Source organism: Ambystoma mexicanum, chromosome 6p (assembly GCF_040938575.1).
Source record: "Ambystoma mexicanum isolate Mex_15411 chromosome 6p, UKY_AmexF1_1, whole genome shotgun sequence".
Classification (NCBI taxonomy): domain Eukaryota; kingdom Metazoa; phylum Chordata; class Amphibia; order Caudata; family Ambystomatidae; genus Ambystoma; species Ambystoma mexicanum.
In genome coordinates, this window is record NC_090935.1 from 3486454 (window position 1) to 3508920 (window position 22467).

The 22467-nt window shown below is 52.4% G+C and overlaps 1 protein-coding gene across 2 annotated transcripts in view; it reads left to right on the plus strand.

Moving 5' to 3' along the window:
• Positions 1-21905, plus strand: part of LOC138511114 (zinc finger protein 615-like) — a 306454-nt gene extending 284549 nt beyond the window's left edge. For both annotated transcript variants that reach the window (XM_069626597.1, XM_069626598.1), the window contains exon 3: positions 19177-21905. In XM_069626597.1, the coding sequence (XP_069482698.1) occupies positions 19631-21304 (1674 nt within the window). In that variant the 5' untranslated portion in view covers positions 19177-19630 and the 3' untranslated portion in view covers positions 21305-21905. The remainder of the gene's footprint in view (positions 1-19176) is intronic.
• The last annotated feature ends 562 nt before the right edge of the window (positions 21906-22467 follow it).

Below are 22467 nucleotides of genomic sequence, written 5' to 3' on the forward strand. Positions count from 1 at the left end.
CTGGCCACGCGTAAGCACACGGAAGACCACGCTCCTGCCCAGAAGGCCGAACTACTGCCCCCCAGAGCCCCGAGCACGCTCCCACCTACCATCTGCTGCTGCCTGACTGCCTGCTGCCCACGTGCACTGCCATTTGCTGCCTGCACATCAGCCAGTGGTGCTGTTGCTGTGACCACCCCTGCTGGAACCGAAGACTCCCGACTGGAATTTCATCGCTCCACAGCCCAGCCCCAGGACCCAGTTGCCCACCCACTCCTGCCTCTGGGGTTGTCATGTCGGGGCAAACACCATCTGTGACCACTGACAACCCCCGGCCAGAGAGGCAGAGGGGCACCAGCTTCAGTGCCACCGAAGTTGGTGTCCTGGTGGAGCAAGTCCTGGGGCAGTATGATGCCCTCTTCGGAAGTTCCCGCGCCGACAAGGAAGGACGGACTCGGATCTGGACTGACATCGTGACTGCCATCAACGCGGAGGGGGTGGCAGTCCGGGACTTACAACATGTCAGGAAGCGCTGGGAGGACTTCAGGTCCAGGACCCTGAACAAGGCCCGGCGCCTCTTGAAGGCAGCGGATGCCAAGGGGCGCCGGGGCCACTTGTCGGAAGAACAGATGGGGGTCCTGGAACGCATATCCCCAGCGCTCCACGTCCAGGTCCTGGAGATGCAGACCCGTCTGGAGTCGAGCGGTGAGTGTACATGCATCCTGATTGTGTGCAGTGCGTGTGGTGATTATTCGGTATTGTGCAGGTTGCACATCTGTTTGTATGGGGTCGAGTATGGGTGGGGGTGTACATGGCCGTGGGGCTGACACATGCGAGGGCTGTAATGTGTGAGACATGGATGGTGCTTGTGTGTGTAGGCTTGCATGGCAAATGCAGTTGTGCCTGCACACATGTTTGTATGTATGTGTATGTAAGTAGACATGTCCGTGATGTCACGCATGTATGTTGTTTTGGGCTGCATGTATGAGCACTGTGTACATGTGCATGTGTGTGTATTTGACAAGGGTGCAACAGTGATGCAACATGGATGCATGTGACTGCGGTATGTGTAAGCCTGATTGGCAGATGTGACATGGATGCCCGTCTGAACAGTGCGACACTTGGCAGAGGTGTAGACATGCATGCAAGTGTGGTGGTGTCTGTACATGTGTGGTGCACTTCCTGTGTTGCATGTGATGTCTGGGTCACCTTTGGCTGCTCATGCTGTTGTATGTGTATGGATGGTGGTGGCAGTTGCGATATGGCTGTGGTATGGCTCATGTGTGCGAGTTGCAATGACATGTGTGTTGGGGATTGTGATGACATGTCTGAGGTTTGCCAATGCCACTCATGTGCAACTGTCATGTGTGTATGTGTCCATTGTACAGTGCCCTGATGCCTGTGTTTTGTTTCTCCCTGTCTGCAGCGTCAACTGATGAAGAGGGCGGAGAAGGTGCTGTGGAGCACAGCGGCGGGGATCCGACCGCCAGCCGGAGACGCAAGGCCCGGCTCCCCTCCCGTGTTGTCATCTCGTTGGGGAGTGAGGAGTCCGGTGCCGCGTCCCAGGCCGCAGCTGCCGGGGGGTGGTCCAAGAGGCGGAGGTTGGAGTTGGACTCCTCGGCAGCAGAAGGGGCAGCTGGGACCCCACAGGGCCCAACAGGGGAAGATGGCACAGAGTCATCCAGGTTGGTGGGGGGTCTGGTAGAGGAGGAGGCCGTGCAAGCACCAGAGACGGGGTCTGGAGGTGGGGATCCCACTGGTGCTAGTGGTGCAGTCCAGGACCAGGGACAGGAGGCAGCACAGGCCGCCGCGGAGGTGCCTGTGTGCAATCCTGTCCCCGATCCTGTCCCTGCATCATCTTGCACCAGCAGGGATGCCTACGTCCAGACCCGTTTCCAGGCAGGGGATGAGCTGACGTCAACTGGCCTTCCTCTGCCTGCGGACGTGGCTATCCAGGTCCGGGTTGAGCCTGTCCTGGCTGGTGTGGCGTTGCGTCAACGGGCCATGCGAGGTGACCTGCAGTCTTTTCATGGAGAGACTGCACGTCATCTCGAATGGCTCGTTGACCACGTCAGCCTGCTGGGACAGGTCACCCAGACCGGATTCCTCCGTCTGATGGGGCTTGTTCCGACCCCCTCCTCAACTGGACCCCCTACGCGCCAGTCGTCCTCTGTGCCATCTTCCCACCCATCAGTCACCTGGGTGCCCTGTGGAGCTGCCTCTGACAGTGCGGCCAGGCTGGTGGAGGAGGCATCCCTGCCACAGTCGGGAGTCGGACGTCCAGCAGGGGTGGCCACATCAACAACTGCACCCCAGCCGGCGGAGGATGTGCAGGCAGCAGGAGGCAGTGCACGGGCAGAGGCAGAGCAGCAGCAGCAACATGGTGGGAGCCATGAAGGCTCGGGGCCTTCGACATCGGAGGGGCAGGCATCGGCCGGAGGGCAGGAGGACCCAGGACAGAGAGTGTCTTCTGTGTGGCAGCGGTTGGGCCACGCCATAGGTGCGGAGCGGCGGCGGGCGGAAGAGGCGCGGCTCACAATGGTCAGGGCGGAGAACTCCATGCGGAGGGCCCTGAGGCGGGCCGAGTGCCTCGAGGCAATCCGCAGGGGGTTGGAGGAGGACACGGCGTCGTCCCTGCGGACCCTCGGGGCCATGGAACTGGACCGCCTCCGGGACATCGAACAGGAGTTCGATGATGCCCTGGCCCGGAACACCACGGAGTGAGCCGCTGGACTTGCCCGCCGCCTTTGTATATAGTTCTTTAGTTTTAGGTTTCCTTTGTTTTTTCTTATGATTTGGAGTCGACGGACACTGCTCCACTTTTTGTATATAGTTGATATTTAGGTAGGTTTTTTAGGAGGTTTCCTTAGTTCAGTTGTGATGATGGACCCTTGTTATTTTTGTACATAGTTCTTTGTTGCATGGAGAGTTTTTACATTTCACTTTGGAAAAAATGTTATGGATTTGATTTTCTACTTTTGTGTTTTTATGCGGACATGCAGCTTATTTTTTCACATTTACATTGTAGTTATTTTTCTTTCTTTACCATTCGTATTTTTGTCCAATACAATTTTTTTCCATTGTTCACTGTGTGGTTTCATCTCATTGGTTTCATGCATGTCATGTTGTGTGTTTTCCCATTCAATTGGAAAATATGTGTGTGACGGACATGGGTTCATTTGCTTCATGAACATTGGGGGTGTAACATGTGTTTTCATTTCCATGTGGGTGAATGGGTTACTTGGTAGGGCTTTTTGGCTGTGGAGGCTGACCATTACGCACATGATTGGGGATTGTGAGGACCTGGTGGGGGCTGCACATGGTGGCAGGGGGGTGGGGGTGGTGGGAGACATGAGTGGGGGCTGCCCATGGTGGCAGGGGGGTGGGGGTGGTGGGAGACATGAGTGGGGGCCTGGTGGAGGGTGACCCTGCACTGCTGGGGGGTGGGGGTGCAGGGGGACATGAGTGGGGGCCTGGTGGAGGGTGACCCTGCACTGCTGGGGGGTGGGGGTGGTGGGAGACATGAGTGGGGGCCTGGTGGAGGGTGCCCCTGCACTGCTGGGGGGTGTGGGTGGTGGGAGACATGAGTGGGGGCCTGGTGGAGGGTGACCCTGCACTGCTGGGGGGTGGGGGTGCAGGGGGACATGAGTGGGGGCCTGGTGGAGGGTGACCCTGCACTGCTGGGGGGTGGGGGTGGTGGGAGACATGAGTGGGGGCCTGGTGGGGGCTGCCCATGGTGGCAGGGGGGTGGGGGTGGTGGGAGACATGAGTGGGTGCCTGGTGGAGGGTGCCCCTGCACTGCTGGGGGGTGGGGGTGGTGGGAGACATGAGTGGGGGCGGTGGGAGACATGAGTGGGGGCCTGGTGGAGGGTGACCCTGCACTGCTGGGGGGTGGGGGTGGTGGGAGACATGAGTGGGGGCCTGGTGGAGGGTGACCCTGCACTGCTGGGGGGTGGGGGTGGTGGGAGACATGAGTGGGGGCCTGGTGGGGGCTGCCCATGGTGGCAGGGGGGTGGGGGTGGTGGGAGACATGAGTGGGGGCCTGGTGGAGGGTGACCCTGCACTGCTGGGGGGTGGGGGTGGTGGGAGACATGAGTGGGGGCCTGGTGGAGGGTGACCCTGCACTGCTGGGGGGTGGGGGTGGTGGGAGACATGAGTGGGGGCCTGGTGGGGGCTGCCCATGGTGGCAGGGGGGTGGGGGTGGTGGGAGACATGAGTGGGGGCCTGGTGGAGGGTGACCCTGCACTGCTGGGAGCTGGGGGTGCAGGGGGACATGAGCAGGTGTGCAGGGTAGTCCCCTGTTTTGTGGGCTGCCTGCTGGGGCCGTGGAGGGTGTACAGGGAACACCTGTGAGGAGCCACCCAGCCTAATTGCGTGTGATAATTCACGCACAACCCTGTAATACACGTACCTGGCCAAATCGCATGTGATTATTCCCGCGCACCCCTGTAATACACGTACCCAGCCGAATCGCGTGTAGAACTTCCCGTGTACCCCTGTAATACACGTACCCAGCCAAATCGCGTGTGATAATTCTCACGTACCCCTGTAATACAAGTACCCTGGCCAATCGCGTGTAGAACTTCCCACGCACCCCTGTAATACACGTACCAAGCCAAATCGCGTGTGATCATTCCCGCGTACCCCTGTAATACACGTACCCAGCCGATTCGCGTGTAGAACTTCCCGTGTACCCCTGTAATACACGTACCCAGCCAAATCGCGTGTGATAATTCCCACGTACCCCTGTAATACACGTACCCTGGCCAATCGCGTGTAGAACTTCCCACGCACCCCTGTAATACACGTACCAAGCCAAATCGCGTCTGATCATTACCACGCACCCCTGTAATACACGTACCAGGCCAAATCGCGTGTGATCATTCCCGCGCACCCCTGTAATACACGTACCCAGCCGATTCGCGTGTAGAACTTCCCGTGTACCCCTGTAATACACGTACCCAGCCAAATCGCGTGTGATAATTCCCACGTACCCCTGTATTACACGTGCCCTGGCTAATCGCATGTAAGACTTCCCGCGTACCCCTGTAATACACGTTCCCTGGACAATTGCGTGTTGAACTTCCCGCGTACCCCTGTAATACACGTTCCCTGGACTATCGCGTGTTGAACTTCCCGCGCACCCCTGAAATACACGTACCCTGGCAGCCTGGCTAATCGCGTGTATAACTTCACGCGTACCCCTGATATGCACGCTACCCGCTTTGCGTTCCTTGTTTGGCAGCCCTGTAAACTGGTCCAGGGTTAGCGCAGCCCTTTGCGATGATTTAGCGATTTTGATGGCTTTTCCTTGCGCGAGGGCGTTCTTGGGGGCGTTACTGGCGCTGCTGCAGGGTCGCTGCGATACTCTGCGCCACGGCTGGTTTGGGAGCCTAAATTCCATGAATACGCTGTGCGTGGAAATCGGTTTTAGCGCACGTGCCTGGCGCAGACAATCGCACGCGGACACTCTGCGCCAGCCGCTTGCGACACTTTTCTGCGAAATTCTATGAATTACCCTGTAAATCCAAAGGCGGCAGTACAGCAGAATCAAAGAGCAGTACCGTTTGGTAAAAGGCTACAATTATTCTCAGACAGTGCAAATATTTAGAGTTCGCCAGAAGATTCAATTCAATATGCTAGGCCAAAGTCAATGTGGTAAAGTCTTGCATAGGATAAAGCAGTTCTGGTAGTTAAATGGAAAAGTGCCTGCAAAAGTTCTAAGGAATAGTTTGTAGCAAGAAAAATCATATGTTGGATCACAACCTGATTAGGCGTGTGCGTTGGGAAAGTTTCAAGCACTTTAACCGCGAGAGGTAAGTACTCTCAGTCTGGTTTTACAGTACCTTACAAATGAAGAAAAATTCAGCTGATGACTTCTGTTCCTGGCAGTTCCTGCAGATCTCGCTGCTCCTGTGCCTCAGTCGTGGGGACAAGGAGGACTTCGGGGGACTCCTGCACTGCACTTGAACAGTCAAAAAGCTTCACAAAACTTCAATTCCGGTAGCTGTAAGTCAAGCACACAAACTGATGTCTCTCTCCATGGCTATACGGTTTGCTGCAGCACTCTGAGGAAACTGCAACCAGCTCCAAGATGAGTATCCAGGTGGCTTAGTGTCGAGTTGATTGGTCCCACCAACTCAAAGGAAGAAATCGTCCTTGCAGGGGCTTCTCTGTCGAGGTGAACTTGACGATTCGGACCTGCAGCAGGGCTTCACCGGGCAAACCAACGGTCCAGGAGTTGCAGCAGCCGTCCTTTTCAAGCTCGCCTTCGGTTCTTTTGTTCCAGTGGTCGACTCTGCCTTCCAAGCCAAGAGACTCGCCTTTTATTCAGCTCTCTCCCATTCATTCCAGCCTAGCTGTCACTCGCCCAGCAGGGTGGCGGTCCTTACCGGACAGTCAGCCAGCCAATCACCACAGAGTACACTTGGGTCTCCTAGGAGACTAAGCACAGGGAGTTTCGGGCACCTCCCTCACTTCCTGCCCATCCCAGACACTCGGGCGCCAGAGGCGGTCTTCACTCCTTAAGCCTGCCAAAGGCGAATGAACGAATGGACCAAACCTGGATTGGCGCACAGAGACGAACTCTAGAAGGACTTTTCCACAAATAAATGGCGAAAAAAAAAGACTGGGATCTTTTTAAACAAAGGAGGCTCAGACGCCATCTTGAAAAACATGGCTCCCGCGATTTAACGCTACCAGAGCTATGAACAGTTAGCGGTCGGCAAAAATCATCGTAGTTCGTTGTAAAACCACTGCCACCAGCCATTCTGAGAGGAAAGGGTAGCATTTGTTTGTTTATTTGTATTGCGCACCTGGCCCAAAGGCATCTGGGCGCATTTCTTAAGGAAGGTTCAATGGTTACAAGGAAAGGCACATGTTATGTTATGTTAATATATTTGTACCGCGTCAAAGCCCGTAGGCATCCAGACGCAGAGAGCAGAATACTGTAGCAAGAACTACCACAGGATTACTCTAAAAGAAAGAGATAGGTTTTTAGTTGTTTGCGGAAAGTAAGGAGGTCTGAAGTTTTACGCAAGAATGTTGGCAGAGCATTCCATGCTTTAGCTCCTTGGAGATGGAAGGCTCTACCCGTACCTCGGGTGCGTTTCACTCGATGTTGTATAAGGAGATTGGCGTCTGCTGACCTGAGATTTCTCTTTGGCTGGTAAATGCCAATGATATCTTTGAGGTATGCCGGAGCGCTGCCAAAGATACATTTGTGGCATGTGGTCATCAATTTAAATTGGATTCTATTTTTTACCGGGAGCCAGTGTAATTTTTTTCTGGCGATCGATGTGGGTTCGGAGTACTTCATTTTAAAAATGACGCGAATAGCCTTATTTTGGATTTTTTGTAACTCTTGGATGTCTGCATTGCTTGCTCCACCCAAGAGTGCATTGCAATAATCAATGCGAGGCAAAATAACGGCTCTCACAAGTTTCGTGCGATTCTCGACCGAGACTAGAGGAGCGATTTGCCTAAGCACTTTAAGGTAGTGATTGGTACTGATAGTAATAGCTGCGACATGGGCTTGGCAGTCGACTTCGCTATTCATATATGTACCCAAAGTTTTCACTTTCCGAACCGTATTGATAAAACTACCATCGATAGTGAAACCCACGTACTCTTGTCCCAACTTAGTTTGTGCCTGTCGTGAGCCAAAAATCATAAGCTCTGTCTTCATAGCGTTCAGGCATAACCAATTGGTGGTTATGATATCAGATATGATAACAGTGATGTACATCAAGGGCAAAATGCAGCAAGGAGTACATACCTTACAAAGAGGCAATATTAACTAGAGTGAGTAACATATTTATAACAGAGGCACAGTTACTAACGTAGGCAAGTATATTTACAGGAGGTAAAGAGAGATGGTTGTAGAAGAGCGGCAAGTTTACGTAAATGACGTAGTGTGGTCCTGCTCGATGAGCCAAGTTTTGACTTTATTCTTAAATGCATGGTAAGAAGGTTCAGCTCTGAGTGTAGGAGGTAATGTATTCCAGATTTTTGCACCCAGGACTGGGAAACTAGATCCACCTGCCTTCTGGAGCTTCAGTCTGGGAATAGACAATGAGTGGGCTTGAGCAGATCTTGAGGGTCTGCTAGGAGTGTGGGCAGTGAAGCCGTAGGCAAGATGGATGGGTGCCTGGTTAGCTTGGGATTTGTGAGTCAAAGCAAGAGTTTTGAGTGATATTCTTTAGGCAACAGGGAGCCAGTGTAGACTATGTCGTGTGTCGGAGATAGGAAGTTTCCTAGGGATGTTGAGAGCTACCCTTATAGCATTTTTCTGGGTGAACTGGAGCTTATTGCTATTTCTTTGGCTGGTCCCTAAATCTAGGGCATTAAAATAATCAATGTTTGCCATAACAAGGGTTCTGACGAGGATGATGCAGTTGGGGGCCGTTAGGAAAGGTCTACATGCTGTTATAAGCTTGCAAGTGTAGGCCGATGCTGATACCACAGCATTAGTTTGTCTTGTGAGTGACAGGGTGGAATCAAGATAGATACCTGTAGGCCGATTCATGGAAATAATGTGCGCGGAAAAACCGGCGCACGCGTGCGAAAACGTGCGATTCGTAGTGCCACAGAAAAAATCGCAGAATATCGCACAGAAAACAGCGCACATCCATTCATGGAAGCACGGGCACGAGCAAAATGTGGGATGTGCGCTGAAAAAGTGCGCGCCGCATGCTAGCGCACAGGTCATCTAACGCTGTGCGATAAAGCCACAGCGAATTCGCACATAGCGCGGCGCACATCCCAAAAGTAGGCGGAAAACGGGGCGTGACACGCGGAATGGGGAACAACTCGTGAAAATGTGGGCGTCACAGGGGAGGTCCAGGAGGCAAGTGCGCGGAACGCCCAGACGCTCGCCAACAACAGGCATTCATGGAATCGAATCGGGTAAAACCGCGCACGGCCAAAGACGCGCACAGGCCCATACCCGTACGCCACAGAAAGCAGGCGGTAGCGTCCCAATACATGTGCGCCAAAATGTGCGCTTAAAAAATACCGTATACACAGCTCAGCGATTGTGCCTGGGGGAGCGTGTGCGTGCATTTCAGGGGTGCGCGCGAAGTCATACACGCGTTTTGGCTGGGTGCGTGTATATCAGGGGTGCGCGAGAAGTTTCACACGCGTTTTGGCTGGGCGCGTGTATTTCAGGGGTGCGCGTGAAGTTCCACACGCGATTGGGCTGCGTGCGGGTATTCCAGGGGTGCGCGCAAAGTTTTACACGCGATCGGGCCTGGGGGAGCGGGGTACGTGTATTCCAGAGGCTCGCAGGTGTTTTTACACGCGATCGGGCCTGGGGGAGCGGGGTACGTGTATTCCAGAGGCTCGCGGGTGTTTTTACACGCGATCAGGCCTGGGGGGGAGCGGGGTACCACTCACCGTCTGCCTTGCGTTTAGAAGAACGCGTAGCCAACACCCGCTGTGAAGTAATAGCGTGTGAACCCCAACGGATGGAAAACACACGCACCACACGAAAAGCACGTACAGAGAAGCCCTGCCAGGGCAACGCCCGTGCGCAAAACTCCACAGACGCGCTTACGCTGTAAGGGCCTTTGGTCCAATGAAATCGCGTACGCGTGCTGACGCGCCTACGCGCTAAGGCCCTTTCCTCGAATCTCACGCTGACGTGCAGGATTTTCACGTGCCAAATCACTCCGTATCAAGCTGGCCACGCGAAAACACACGGAAGACCACGCTCCTGCCCAGAAGGCCGAATCACTGCCCCTCAGTGCCCCGAGCAGCCTCCCACGTGCCATCTGCTGCTGCCTCCGTGCCCTGCCATTTGGTGCCTGCACATCATCCATCTGCAGGGGTCCAGTTGCTGTGTCCACCCCTGCTGGAACAGAAGACTCCCGACTCAGATAACATCGCTCCACAGCCCAGCCCCAGGACCCAGTTGCCCATCCACTCCTACCCCTGGGGTTGCCATGTCGGGCACATCAACATCTGACACCAGTGGCAACCCCCGGCCAGAGGGGCAGAGGGGCACCAGCTTCACTGTTGGTGTCCTGGTGGAGCAAGTCCTGGGGCAGTATGATGCCCTCTTCGGATTGTCCCGCGCCAACAAGGAAGGACGGGAGAGGATCTGGGACGACTGTGTGGTTGCCATCAACGCGGAGGGGGTGGCAACCCGCTCCATCCAGAAGGTCAAGAAGCGCGGGGAGGACTTGAGGTCCAGGACCCTCATAAAGGCCCGGCGCCTCGTGGAGGGGGGCCGGGGCCGCATGAGTTCCATCCAGATGGGGGTCCTGGAACGCGTACACCCAGCGCTCCACGCCCAGGTCCTTGAGAGGGAGACCCGTCTGGAGTTGAGCGGTAAGTGGCCAAGCATTGCTGTGTGAGACAGGGCATGTTGCAGTGTGCTGGTTGTCTGATACTTGCCTGCATGTGTGACATAGGCCATGGCCATAGGCCATGTACGCATGTATGTGTGCAGGGACATCATGGTAATGCATGTGCGACCAGTATTGTGTGAACCGCACGGTTGTTGCATGTGTCCAAATGCGACATGGGGAGCCCTGTGCAGATTGCACACATGAGAGCATGGCAGTCTCTGTTCCTGGACATGGGTGGGGGTGAGGGATGGGTGCTGATGCCAGGTACATATATGGTATCCATGTCTGTGTGCCTGACCTGCGTATCTATGACTTGTGAATGCCATGGATGCATGACACATGTCTGTGACAATTTACAGATTCACTGATGCAGCCTAGTCATCCTTGTATGCACTGTGATTGGGGTGTACGGGGCCAGATGGATGTGACTGAGGTGAAGTGTGTGCATGTGATAGGCATGACCCATGATGCATGTGAGTACCATTACATTGTATGATTCGAGAGTCCATTGGACATGTATGGAACTGTCCATGGCATGCACCATGACTGTCACTGTGTGTGTTTTGCCTGGACTGACCCATGTGTTGTCGAGTGACATGATGGAAGTGTACTTTGACAGTGGCACTCATCTGCTATTGCTTCCTGTCTAGGGGACCATTGTACAGTACCCTGATGCTTGTGTTTCATGTCTCCCTCTACGCAGCAGCTAGTGAAGAAGAGGGCGGAGACGGCGCTGTGGAGCAAGGCGGCGGAGATGCCCCCATGGCTGCAGCGGAAGGGGTGGGTGAGCCCCCACAGGGGCCTGCTACGGCGGTAGACGGTGAGGAGCCATCCAGGTTGGTGGGTTCCACAGAGGAGGAGGAGGCCGCCACTGAGGCGCACATGGGGCCTGGTGGGGGCATCCCTGCTGGTGCAAGTGGTGCAGTCCAGGGGCAGGAGGCAGCACAGGTCACCATGGAGGGGCCTGTGCATGTCGCTGTCCCTGACCCTGTGGGTGCACCACCATGCACCAGCAGGGATGCCCCGTCCCAGGCCCGTCCGCAGGTAGAGGGGATGTCCATGTCATCTAACTCCCCTCCACCTGCAGACGAGGGGACCCCTGGCTGTATGGAGAAGGTCCTGATTGGGGTTGCGATGCGCACGGCTGTGATTCGTGATGCCGTGCGTGCTTCCCAGGAGGAGCACGCACGTCATCACGAAGAGCACCATGCCGACGTGGCCCAATTGGGATCGGCCATGTTCGGGGGTTTCCTGCATGTGTCGGCCCATCTGGCGGCCCTCTCCTCCTCTGTGGAGACTATACGCCAGTCGTTCTCCTTGCCGTCTTCTGGCCCAGATACCACCAGGGCCCCCTGTGGACCTGCCCTGACCAATGCAGCCAGCTCGGTGGGGATCCCATCCCTGCCACAGTCGGGAGTCGGAGGTCCAGCAGGGGTGGACAACACAGCAACTGGACCCCAGCAGATGGAGGATGTGACGGCATCATCGGGCAGTGCACGTGCACGACGGCGTCGGTGGTTTCCATCAGCCTGGATGCCGTCGTGCTGGCACAGGCAGTTGCGTCGGAGGCAGCAGCAGGCTCAACGTGGGAGGCATCATGGCTCGGGGCCATCAACATCAGGGGTGCAGGCATAGGCCGGAGGGCAGGAGAACCCTGGAATGGGAGTGGCTTCCGTGTGGGAGCGGTTGTGCCAGCGGATAGGTGCGGAGCGGCAGCGGGCAGAGGAGGAACGGCTCACAATGGTAAGGGCGGAGGACTCCATGCGGAGGGCGCTGAGGCGGGCTGAGTGCCTTGAGGGTCTTCGCAGGGAGATGGAGCTGGACACTGCATTATCCCTGCGGGACCTCGGGGCCAGGGAACATGCCCGCCTCCTAGCCATTGACCAGGAGTTCGATGATGCCCTGGCCCATGACAACAACCAGTGAGCCGTCAGACTAGCCCGCTGCCTTTGTATATAGTTGTATAGTTAGTGTTAGGTTTCCTTTGATTTTTTTGTTCTTTTTTTTGGTTGTGATTGGTCAATGCACCACATTTTTGTATATAGTTCAGTTTTTAGTTAGTAGTCATAGTTAGGTTTCATTTGGTTGGGCTCATGGACCCGGGATGATCTTGTTAATAGTTCTTCATTGGCTTTTTTAATTTTTTGGATTATTTTCTTGGACATTCATCTTGTTTTGTTTGATTTGCTTTGTGGTTTTTCTTATTTCATTTCAATTCTACTTGCTGTTCAATACATTTTTTTTTTTCATTCTTCAATGTGTCGTATCATCTCATTGCTTTCAGGCATGTCATGTTGGGTGTTTTGTCATTCACTTGCAGCCATTGTGTGTGACAGATATGTGTTCATGTGCATTATTTGAATTGGGGGTGTAACATGTAATTGCCTTTGATATGTGGGTGGGTGTGATAGTTGGTTGGGCCTTTTGGCAGGGGAGGATGGGCATTACGGACATGATTGGGGATTGTTGGGACCCAGGTGCAGGGGGGCATGGATGGGACATGGGTGGGGGCCTGCTGGCAGGTGCCCCACAGTGCTGGGGGGTGGGGGTGGTGGGGAACATGAGTTGGACATGGGTGGGGGGCTGCTGGCAGGTGCCCCACAGTGCTGGGGGGTGGTGGGGAACATGAGTTGGACATGGGTGGGGGCCTGCTGGCAGGTGCCCCACAGTGCTGGGGGGTGGGGGTGGTGGGGAACATGAGTTGGTCATGGGTGGGGGCCTGCTGGCAGGTGTCCCAAAGTGCTGGTGGGTGGGGGTGGTGGGGAACATGAGTTGGACATGGGTGGGGGCCCTGCTGGCAGGTGCCCCACAGTGCTGGGGGGTGGGGGTGGTGGGGAACATGAGTTGGACATGGGTGGGGGCCTGGTGGAGGCTGCCCCTGGTGACTGGGGGGGTGGGGGTGGTGGGAGACATGGGTGGGGGCCTGGTGGTGGGTGCCCCTGCACTGCTGGGGGGTGGGGGTGGTGGGAGACATGGGTGGGGGCCTGGTGGAGGGTGCCCCTGGTGACTGGGGGTGCAGGGGGACATGCGTTGGTGGGCAGTAGTGCAAGTTGACATGTAGGTTGGCTGGGGGTCATGGCCATGGTGGATGGGGTGCCTGCAGGACACGTGCAGGGTAGGCCCCTGTGGTGTGAGCCACCTGCAGGGGCCGTGGAGGGTGTAGAGGGGACACCTGGGAGGACCCACACGTGCAATTCACGTGTGGAACTTCCCGCGCACCCCTGAATTACACGCGCCCAGGCCAATCGCGTGTGGAACCACCCGCGAGCCCCTGAAATACACGCGCCCAGGCCAATCACGTGTGGAACTTCTCGCGCACCTCTGAAATACACGCACACGCTCCCCCAGGCCCGATCGCGTGTGAAACCACCCGCGAGCCCCTGAAATACACGCGCCCAGGCCAATCGCGTGTGAAACCACCCGCGAGCCCCTGAAATACACGCGCCCATGCCAATCGCGTGTGGAACTTCTCGCGCACCTCTGAAATACACGCGCCCAGGCCAATCGCGTGTGGAACTTCTCGCGCACCCCTGAAATACACGCACACGCTCCCCCAGGCCCGATCGCGTGTGAAACCACCCGCGAGCCCCTGAAATACACGCGCCCAGGCCAATCGCGTGTGGAACTTCTCGCGCACCTCTGAAATACACGCGCCCAGGCCAATCGCGTGTGGAACTTCTCGCGCACCCCTGAAATACACGCACACGCTCCCCCAGGCCCGATCGAGTGTGAAACCACCCGCGAGCCCCTGAAATACACGCGCCCAAGCCAATCGCGTGTGAAACCACCCGCGAGCCCCTGAAATACACGCGCCCAGGCCAATCGCGTGTGGAACTTTCGCGCACCTCTGAAATACACGCGCCCAGGCCAATCGCGTGTGGAACTTTCGCGCACCCCTGAAATACACGCACACGCTCCCCCAGGCCCGATCGCGTGTGAAACCACCCGCGAGCCCCTGAAATACACGCGCCCAGGCCAATCGCGTGTGAAACCACCCGCGAGCCCCTGAAATACACGCGCCCAGGCCAATCGCGTGTGGAACTTCTCGCGCACCCCTGTGATACACGCACACGCTCCCCCAGGTCGCGTGTGTTACTTCTCGCACTGGTACAGGGTTGGCGCAGCCCTTTGCGATGGTTTTGCGATCTTGATGGCTTTTCCTTGCGCGAGGGCGTTCTTGGGGGCGTAACTGGCGCTGCTGCAGGGTCGCTGCGATACTCTGCGCCACGTCTGCTTTTGGAGGCGAGAATCCATGAATACGCTGTGCGCGGGAATTGGTTTTATCGCACGCGGCTGGCGCAGACATTCGCACGGGCACGCTGTGCGCCAGCCGCGTGCAATACTTTTGGAAGGGATTCCATGAATCGGCCTGCTAGTGTTTTTGTATCATTAGAAACGTTAATGCTATTCCCGTCAATAATGAAAGATTTGAAGGTGAGGTGCAGTTTACTGAGTCTAGTATGTGAACCTAGGGTGAGTAGCTCCGTTTTTTCATCATTTAGACACAGTCCATGATGTGCCATCCAGGCGTGGATGACAGAGCAAACATCGTTAAGTGCTTTAGAGTCAATAGCACGGTTACCAGTGATAGGGATAGTATCTGGGTGTCATCAGCATAATTGGTATAGGAGACACCCAGATAGTCGAGAATATCGAAGAGGGGTTTTGTAAATACATTGTATAGTGTCAGGGAGACACAAGATCCTTGTGGGACCCCCACACAGGACTGGTGATGGTTCAGCAGAAGTGGTCGGTGAAAAGACACGCATGGTTTTGTTTGGCAAGAATGATCCGATCCAGGCGGTGGCTTCGTCTGAGAAGTGGGCAGCAGTTTTAAGATGTTGGCACAAAATTTGGTGGTTGACCAAATCGAAAGCTGCCGATAGGTCAAGCAATAGAAGTAGGGCAGCTTGCCTTTATCTTTTAAATCCTCAATTTGTGTTTATAGGTAAATAAGGGAAGTTTCTGTTCCGTGTCTAGGACGGAAGCCCGATTGACAGTGGCCATGGAGTTTGTTCGATTTAAGGTAAGCCTGAATGTGTAAATAGGCTGCCCTGTCCAGAATTATTAGGAGGAAGGGCATCGTGGTAATGGGTCTGTAATTAGCCGGGTTACTAGGCTCAAGGGTAGGTTTTTTGATTAAGGGGATAACCCAGGCATCCTTGAGGTTGTCCGGGACAATCCCAGATTTAAAGGAAGCGTTTATGAAGGTAGTGATAAAGGGAGCAAGCTCGTGGGCCGCCTCCTTAATGATGGGTGCCAGGCAGGAGTCACCTTAACAGTTGGAAGGTTTCAGCTTTTTAATAATGTTCTCTACTTCTCAAGTGGAAAGCGGTGAGAAGCTGAATGGTTTGGCAGGATGTGGTGAAGTTGTGGTGTTAAATGCAGAGTTGAGTACAGGATCTGGGACTAAACTACATTTTTTTAATGTTAATTTTAGTTTGTAATGTTGAGATTTTATCAAGAAGGTCTTTCTGGGTGTTGGTGCTCCAGGCGGAATCTGTGATACACTGGTCTAATGGGGCTACGGGAGTTCTTTAAGGATCTTAAAGAGCTCTTTAGTATTAAATTCGGCCAGCAAGATATGATTGTTGTGAGCATCTTTTTTGGCATGGAATATAGTTTCTTTGGAGTTAGATGATGCAGTAATCGGGGAACTTTTATTAGCGCCAGATGGTGCTTTTCCAATGTGCCTCTGCATTACTTTCAGCTTTGCAGAGGTCTCTGAGATGAGGTGTAAACCACAAATTCAGATGTGGACGTGGTTTTGGTTTACGCAATTATAGTGGGGCTATAGCGTTTAGAGCTTTTAGGCTAGTGAGGTTATAGGTGTCCACTAGGACTGTAGGGTCAGAATTAGATGATGACATATTATTAAGAAGGGGGATAATTAAAGGGAGCAGTTTCTCCTTCGTGATGTCCTTCTTGTTGCGAGTAGGAATGGCAGGTGCTATGTTTGTTTTAGAGGGGAGGCTTTGATGGTGAAGATTATTTTGTGGTGGTCTGACCATAGGCATGGTGTTATTGACAACAGGTAAATTGTGCAGTTCAAGTCTGTAAGCCAGTTAAGGGTTTTACACTTGATGTGCGTAGCTTGCTGCATGTGGTGAGTGAAGCCTAGATCCGTTAGGGAGTTGGCAAGGTCGAGGGCTATGGAATTAATCGGGTCTTGGACGCCGAGATTGAGGTCTCCAAGTAATATTATTTGTGACGTGGGCTTAGTGTTGGCAGCAAGGATAGTGGAGATATCCTCAGTGAAGGAGGCGATAGGTCCTGGTGGCCTGTAGATGAGGTGCATTGATGCAATGTGGTTGGGCGAGATGGGTAATTTGACTGATAACAATTCAGCAGAGGGGATCTGCGAGTGCGGAGTAGGTCTGAGCCCAAGGGAGCTTTTGAAGATTATGCCACCTTTGGATTGGTTGGTACCCCTATCACATCTAATGATGGCATAGTTGTCTGGTATAGGCAAGTCTCAGTAGGTTATAATGTCAACACTGCCCAAGCCTTGAGCATGAGATAATTCCCAGGGCACCACAGGTCACATTGGCCTAGCGAGCAAGTCTCAATAGGTTATCATGGCAACACTGCCATGATAACCTACTGCCCAAGCCTCGAGCATGAGATTGCTCTCAGGGCACCACAGGTCACATTAGAATAGCGAGCAAGTCTCAATAGCTTACAACACTGCCCAATCCTCGAGCATGAGATTGCTCTCAGGACACCACCGGCCACAGTGGACTAGCAAGTAGTAAGGCTTTCATTAGGCTCTTCTCGCAGAGCTGGACGGTGCCTGCAGAGAAGGCTCCAGAAATGACATCACAGCTTAAATACTGCTTCTCTTTAGACACCGGGTGAAACTGGAGAGGAGGAATGGTTGTGAATCTGTGTTGGCAGAATGACCTCTGCAAAACAAGCATCTGGGGTTAAATGTCAACTTGCCTCCTTTCCAATCATAGGATCCCTATATCCCCCAAGAATTGACAAATATTAAATTAACAGATTGCCTGTTGGAAGTAATGGATTCAGTTGTGTTTGAAATGAGTATGTGAGAAAGCTTCTTTCATTTTGGTAGTACATTGAATGAACATTAAAATGGGTTTGTATATTGCTCTTCATGCTGGAGTCCAGTCTCTAAGCGTGGGACCGGGTTTTGAACCCCTGTTGCTCTGCGTTGTTTTCCCTTCCAAGTTGTTGGATATTAGCAATGATGGGGCGCCATCCCCACTAGATACTAAAGATGTGATGAGAGCAGTTCTCAGGGTGACATTTAGTGAGTTCTTGGTCACAGCACAGAGGGCGCAGGGGCACGCTGAGATTGAACGTATTCTTGGGCACAGCACAGAGGGTACAGTGGCACGCTGAGATTGAACCTATTCTAGGGCACAGCACAGGGGGTGCAGGGGCACACTGAGATTGAACGTATTCTTGGGCACAGCACAGAGGGTACAGTGGCACGCTGAGATTGAACCTATTCTTGGGCACAGCACAGAGGGTGCAGGGGCACGCTGAGATTGAAGCTATTCTTGGGCACAGCACAGGGGGTGCAGGGGCACGCTGAGATTGAACCTATTCTAGGGCACAGCACAGGAGGTGCAGGGGCACACTGAGATTGAACCTATTCTAGGGCACAGCACAGGGGGTTCAGGGGCACGCTGAGATTGAAGCTATTCTTGGGCACAGCACAGGGGGTGCAGGGGCACGCTGAGATTGAAGCTATTCTAGGGCACAGCACAGGGGGTGCAGGGGCACGCTGATCTTGAAAGTAGGGTCCATTTATCAGAATCCACAAAAAGACAGGCTTTGGGACACTGGCAAGTGACAGAACCATTTGCACACACCCCTTAACAGTAAGACTGCATGTGTGTCCCCCTCCTGAGATTTAACCTGTGGTATTTTGTACAGGGCAATACAAGTGGTACCCCTTGGGCCAATTAACTTTATTACATGGCAATAGGGCATTTGTATAAACAATTAGGAAGTCAAATGGGACAATAGAGGGAAGTTGGGGGGAGTCTCCCATACACTTTACCTCATTCTATCGGTCTCTGGCATAAGCTTGTTCTTTCTGTGAATCCGAAAGGAAGGGGGATGTGTTTCGAGATTATCTGTTTAAAGTCAATGTTTAAATGCAGTGTAGCAGGGCCTGTGCCATTCACACTATGGGATGAAACTGGTGCTTTCTCTTTCAATCTCAGTTCAGTCCTTGCTTCCTCAATAGTGCTGGCATAGATTTGTGTTTGCCCGCATGAAATGAGGTCATCGGTAATTGCACAATAGAGTTGTCAAATGTGTCATATTGGTGAATAACTGCTGACCTAGGCTCAAACACCTGCCTTTATAATTTGTACATGGAAATGTGGCGCTTTAAGGCACTAGTTTTGTCATTTAGAATGATGATTATATATACACTTAAAATGTTTGGCACCCACTCTGTTTTTTTTTTTCTCTTTCGCTCTTGGATGCTAAAACGTTCTAAATAAGTATAAATTGCACTATTCCTACTGCAAATCACTATTCCTACTGCAAATCACCTCTATCGCGTTTAAGGTTCTCATTGGAGCACCACTAATCTTCCACCTATCAGGGTGCCTCATTACTATGTGAGTAATCTACTAATGCACATCACTATCCCTGAGCACCATTGCACTATTACTGAGCACCATTGCACTATTACTGAGCACCATTGCACTATTACTGAGAGCCATTGCACTATTACTGAGTCATTGCACTATTACTGAGCGCCATTGCACAATTACTGAGAACCATTCTGCATGTTACATGTGATGCCTGCGATTATGAACGTGTTGAAACTAATAACGTACTTCTCATTTTCCTTCAATAGGTGACTGATGGCCCAGAAAAGTCAACGACAGTGATTGTTAAATTTGTGGACTAATGAAGTGGAAAGCCTGAAACCAGCATTACAGACTAACTTACACAATAGGGTTTGATAATGATAGCACCGGTGCTTTATGTGCAGTGAGACGAGGCCTTTTATTTTGCCTATTATTCCGGAGAGAACACATATGAGCGCTAGTCTATATACATTCTGAATGTAAGTCTAGTTGCTTTAAAGAATTATTTGGAAACACCCGTAAAATCTAATTACTAACAGCATCCATGCACTGAATATTTTAACAGCTTCAGTCAGAGAAAACGCGTGTTTGTCACCAGAAATGATCTACATACGACAAAGCTCACCTGTGCCCTGAATTTGATGAACGGATCAGTGGAAAAGGGCCTTTTATTAAGTGCCTGTCAAAATACACTGGCGAGAAACCATACACGTGCTTACCATGTCGAGAATGTTACCATCTCAAAAACAAACGTATTGCCCACATGAGGACATAGGTAAACATCCTCATCAGTGCACTGAATTTGAGAATAATGTCCATTTGCCTGATACACTTATCTGCCAACAAGTACATACAGGCCAGAAACCTGATGTGTGTATTGACTGTGGTAAAGGGTTTGCTCAGAAGGGCGATCTTATTAACCACCAGAGAACCCATACAGGTGAGAAACCACATGAGTGCACTGAATGTGGGAAAGGGTTCGCTGCTATGGGAAATCTTGCTATCCACCTGAGAACACATACAGGTGAGAGACCCCATGAGTGCCCTGAATGTGGGAAAGGGTTTGCTCAGAAGGGGGCTCTTATTAACCACCAGAGAACACATACAGGTGAGAAACCACATGAGTGCACAGAATGTGGGAGAGGGTTTGCTCAGAAGTGGGCTCTTATTAACCACCAGAGTACCCATACAGGTGAGAAATTACATGAGTGCACTGAATGTGGGAAAGGGTTTGCTCAGAAGGGGGCTCTTATTAACCACCAGAGAACACATACAGGCGAGAAATTACATGAGTGCACTGAATGTGGGAAAGGGTTTGCTCAGAAGGGGGCTCTTATTAACCACCAGAGTACCCATACAGGTGAGAAATTACATGAGTGCACTGAATGTGGGAAAGGGTTTGCTCAGAAGGGGGCTCTTATTAACCACCAGAGAACACATACAGGCGAGAAACCCCATGAGTGCACTGAATGTGGGAAAGGGTTTGCTCGGAATGGAAAGCTCACTATCCACCAGAGAACACATACAGGCGAGAAACCCCATGAGTGCAGTGAATGTGGGAAAGGGTTTTCTCAGAAGGGAAGTCTTACTATCCACCAGAGAACACATACAAGTGAGAAACCTCATGTGTGCACTGAATGTGGGAAAGCGTTTGCTCGGAAGGGAGCGCTCACTAACCACCAGATGACACATACAGGTGAGAAACCTCATGAGTGCACTGCATGTGGGAAAGAATTTGCTCATAAGGGTACACTCACTATCCATCAGAGAACACATACAGGTGTGAAACCTCATGTGTGCACTGAATGTGGGAAAGGGTTTTCTCAGAAGGGAGTGCTCACTTTGCACCAGAGAACACATTCAGGTGAGAAACCTCATGTGTGCACTGAATGTGGGAAAGGGTTTTCTCAGAAGGGACAACTTACTATCCACCTGAGAACACATACAGGTGAGAAACCTCATGAGTGCATTGAATGTGGGACAGGGTTTTCTGTGAAGGGAGCGCTAGCCCGTCACCAGATAACACATACAGGTGTGAAACCTCATGTGTGCACTGAATGTGGGAAAGGGTTTTCTCAGAAGGGAGTGCTCACTATCCACCAGAGAACACATTCAGGTGAGAAACCTTATGAGTGCACTGAATGTGGGAAAGGGTTTGCTGAGAAGAGAATTCTGGTTATCCACCACAGAACACACACAGGTGAGAAACCTCACAAGTGCAGTGAATGTGGGAAAGGGTTTGCTGTGAAGAAAAATCTTGCCATCCACCATAGAACACATACAGGGGTGAAACCTCATGTGTGCAGTGAATGCGGAAAAAGCTTCAGTCGGAACAGTAACCTCATTGGGCACCAGAGCAAACATAAACCTCTGTATCCATTTCAGTCTCCTTAATATGGAAACACTTCAGGATGATACTATCCGCCAGGAGAAAGGACACGTAGGTGGTGAATCCTCATCTGCAATGGAAGCTTCAGAGAGGAGACGGTGCTTCTTCAATGGGACTGAGTTTGGCAATTGTAGTTTATTACACTATTGCCTATCTCTAGGGAAACACTGTTCTCCCCAGGATCCCCCTCTAGTGTATTACACTAGTCTCCATCTCTAGTGGAACACTCTTCTCCTTGTGAGCCACTCTAGTGTATTACACTATTGCCTATTTCTAGAGGAACACTCTTCCCCTCAGGATCCCATCTAGTGTATTATGTTATTGCCTATATCTATTGGAATAATCTTTTCCTCTGGACCCCCTCTAATGTATTACACTATTGCTTATCTCTATTAGAACACTCATCTCCTCAGGATCACCTCTAGTGTATTACACGTTTGCCTATCTCTAGTGAAAAACCCTTCTCGTCGAATCCCAGTGATTTGGCCGAAGCCAAAATTATCGTGGCTGAAATGACCGAAACCAAAGTGTTTGAATAACTAAAAGTTCGAACACTTTGTTTTCGAACATTACAGCCGCGATAATTCACACCCCCCCCCCCCAAACACCCACACACACACACACCCCCACACACACACCACCCCTACACACACACCCAAACACCCCCACACCCCCACACACCCCTAAACACCCCCCCACACACCCCTAAACACCCCCCCACACACCCCTAAACACCCCCCCCCAAACACACACAAACCCCACTTACCTTCATCTTCACGCTGGTTCCTGCAGTGCCAGTTCCCTTTCACTTCTGTGAAAGGGAACCAGCGCTGCAGGCTCCTTTTCTTCTTTTTTTTTTTTTTAACAGAAGGCTGCGGGGGTGTCCCGCAGCCCCCGCTCACTATACCATGAAGTATAGTGAGCGGGGGAACACGGGGGACACCCCCGCAGCCCCCGTTTTTATTAAATGCTACCACCAAAGGATCGAACTTTTGGTGTTCGATCCTTTGGTGGTAGCATTTTTCAAACTTTTGGTCATTTCAACTTTTTTTTTTTTTTTTGAGCATTTCAACCTAAACCTTCTCCTCAGGACCCCCCTCTATTTTATTACACTATTGCCTATATCTAGTGGAGCACTGTTCTCCTCAGGACCCCTGCTAGTGTATTA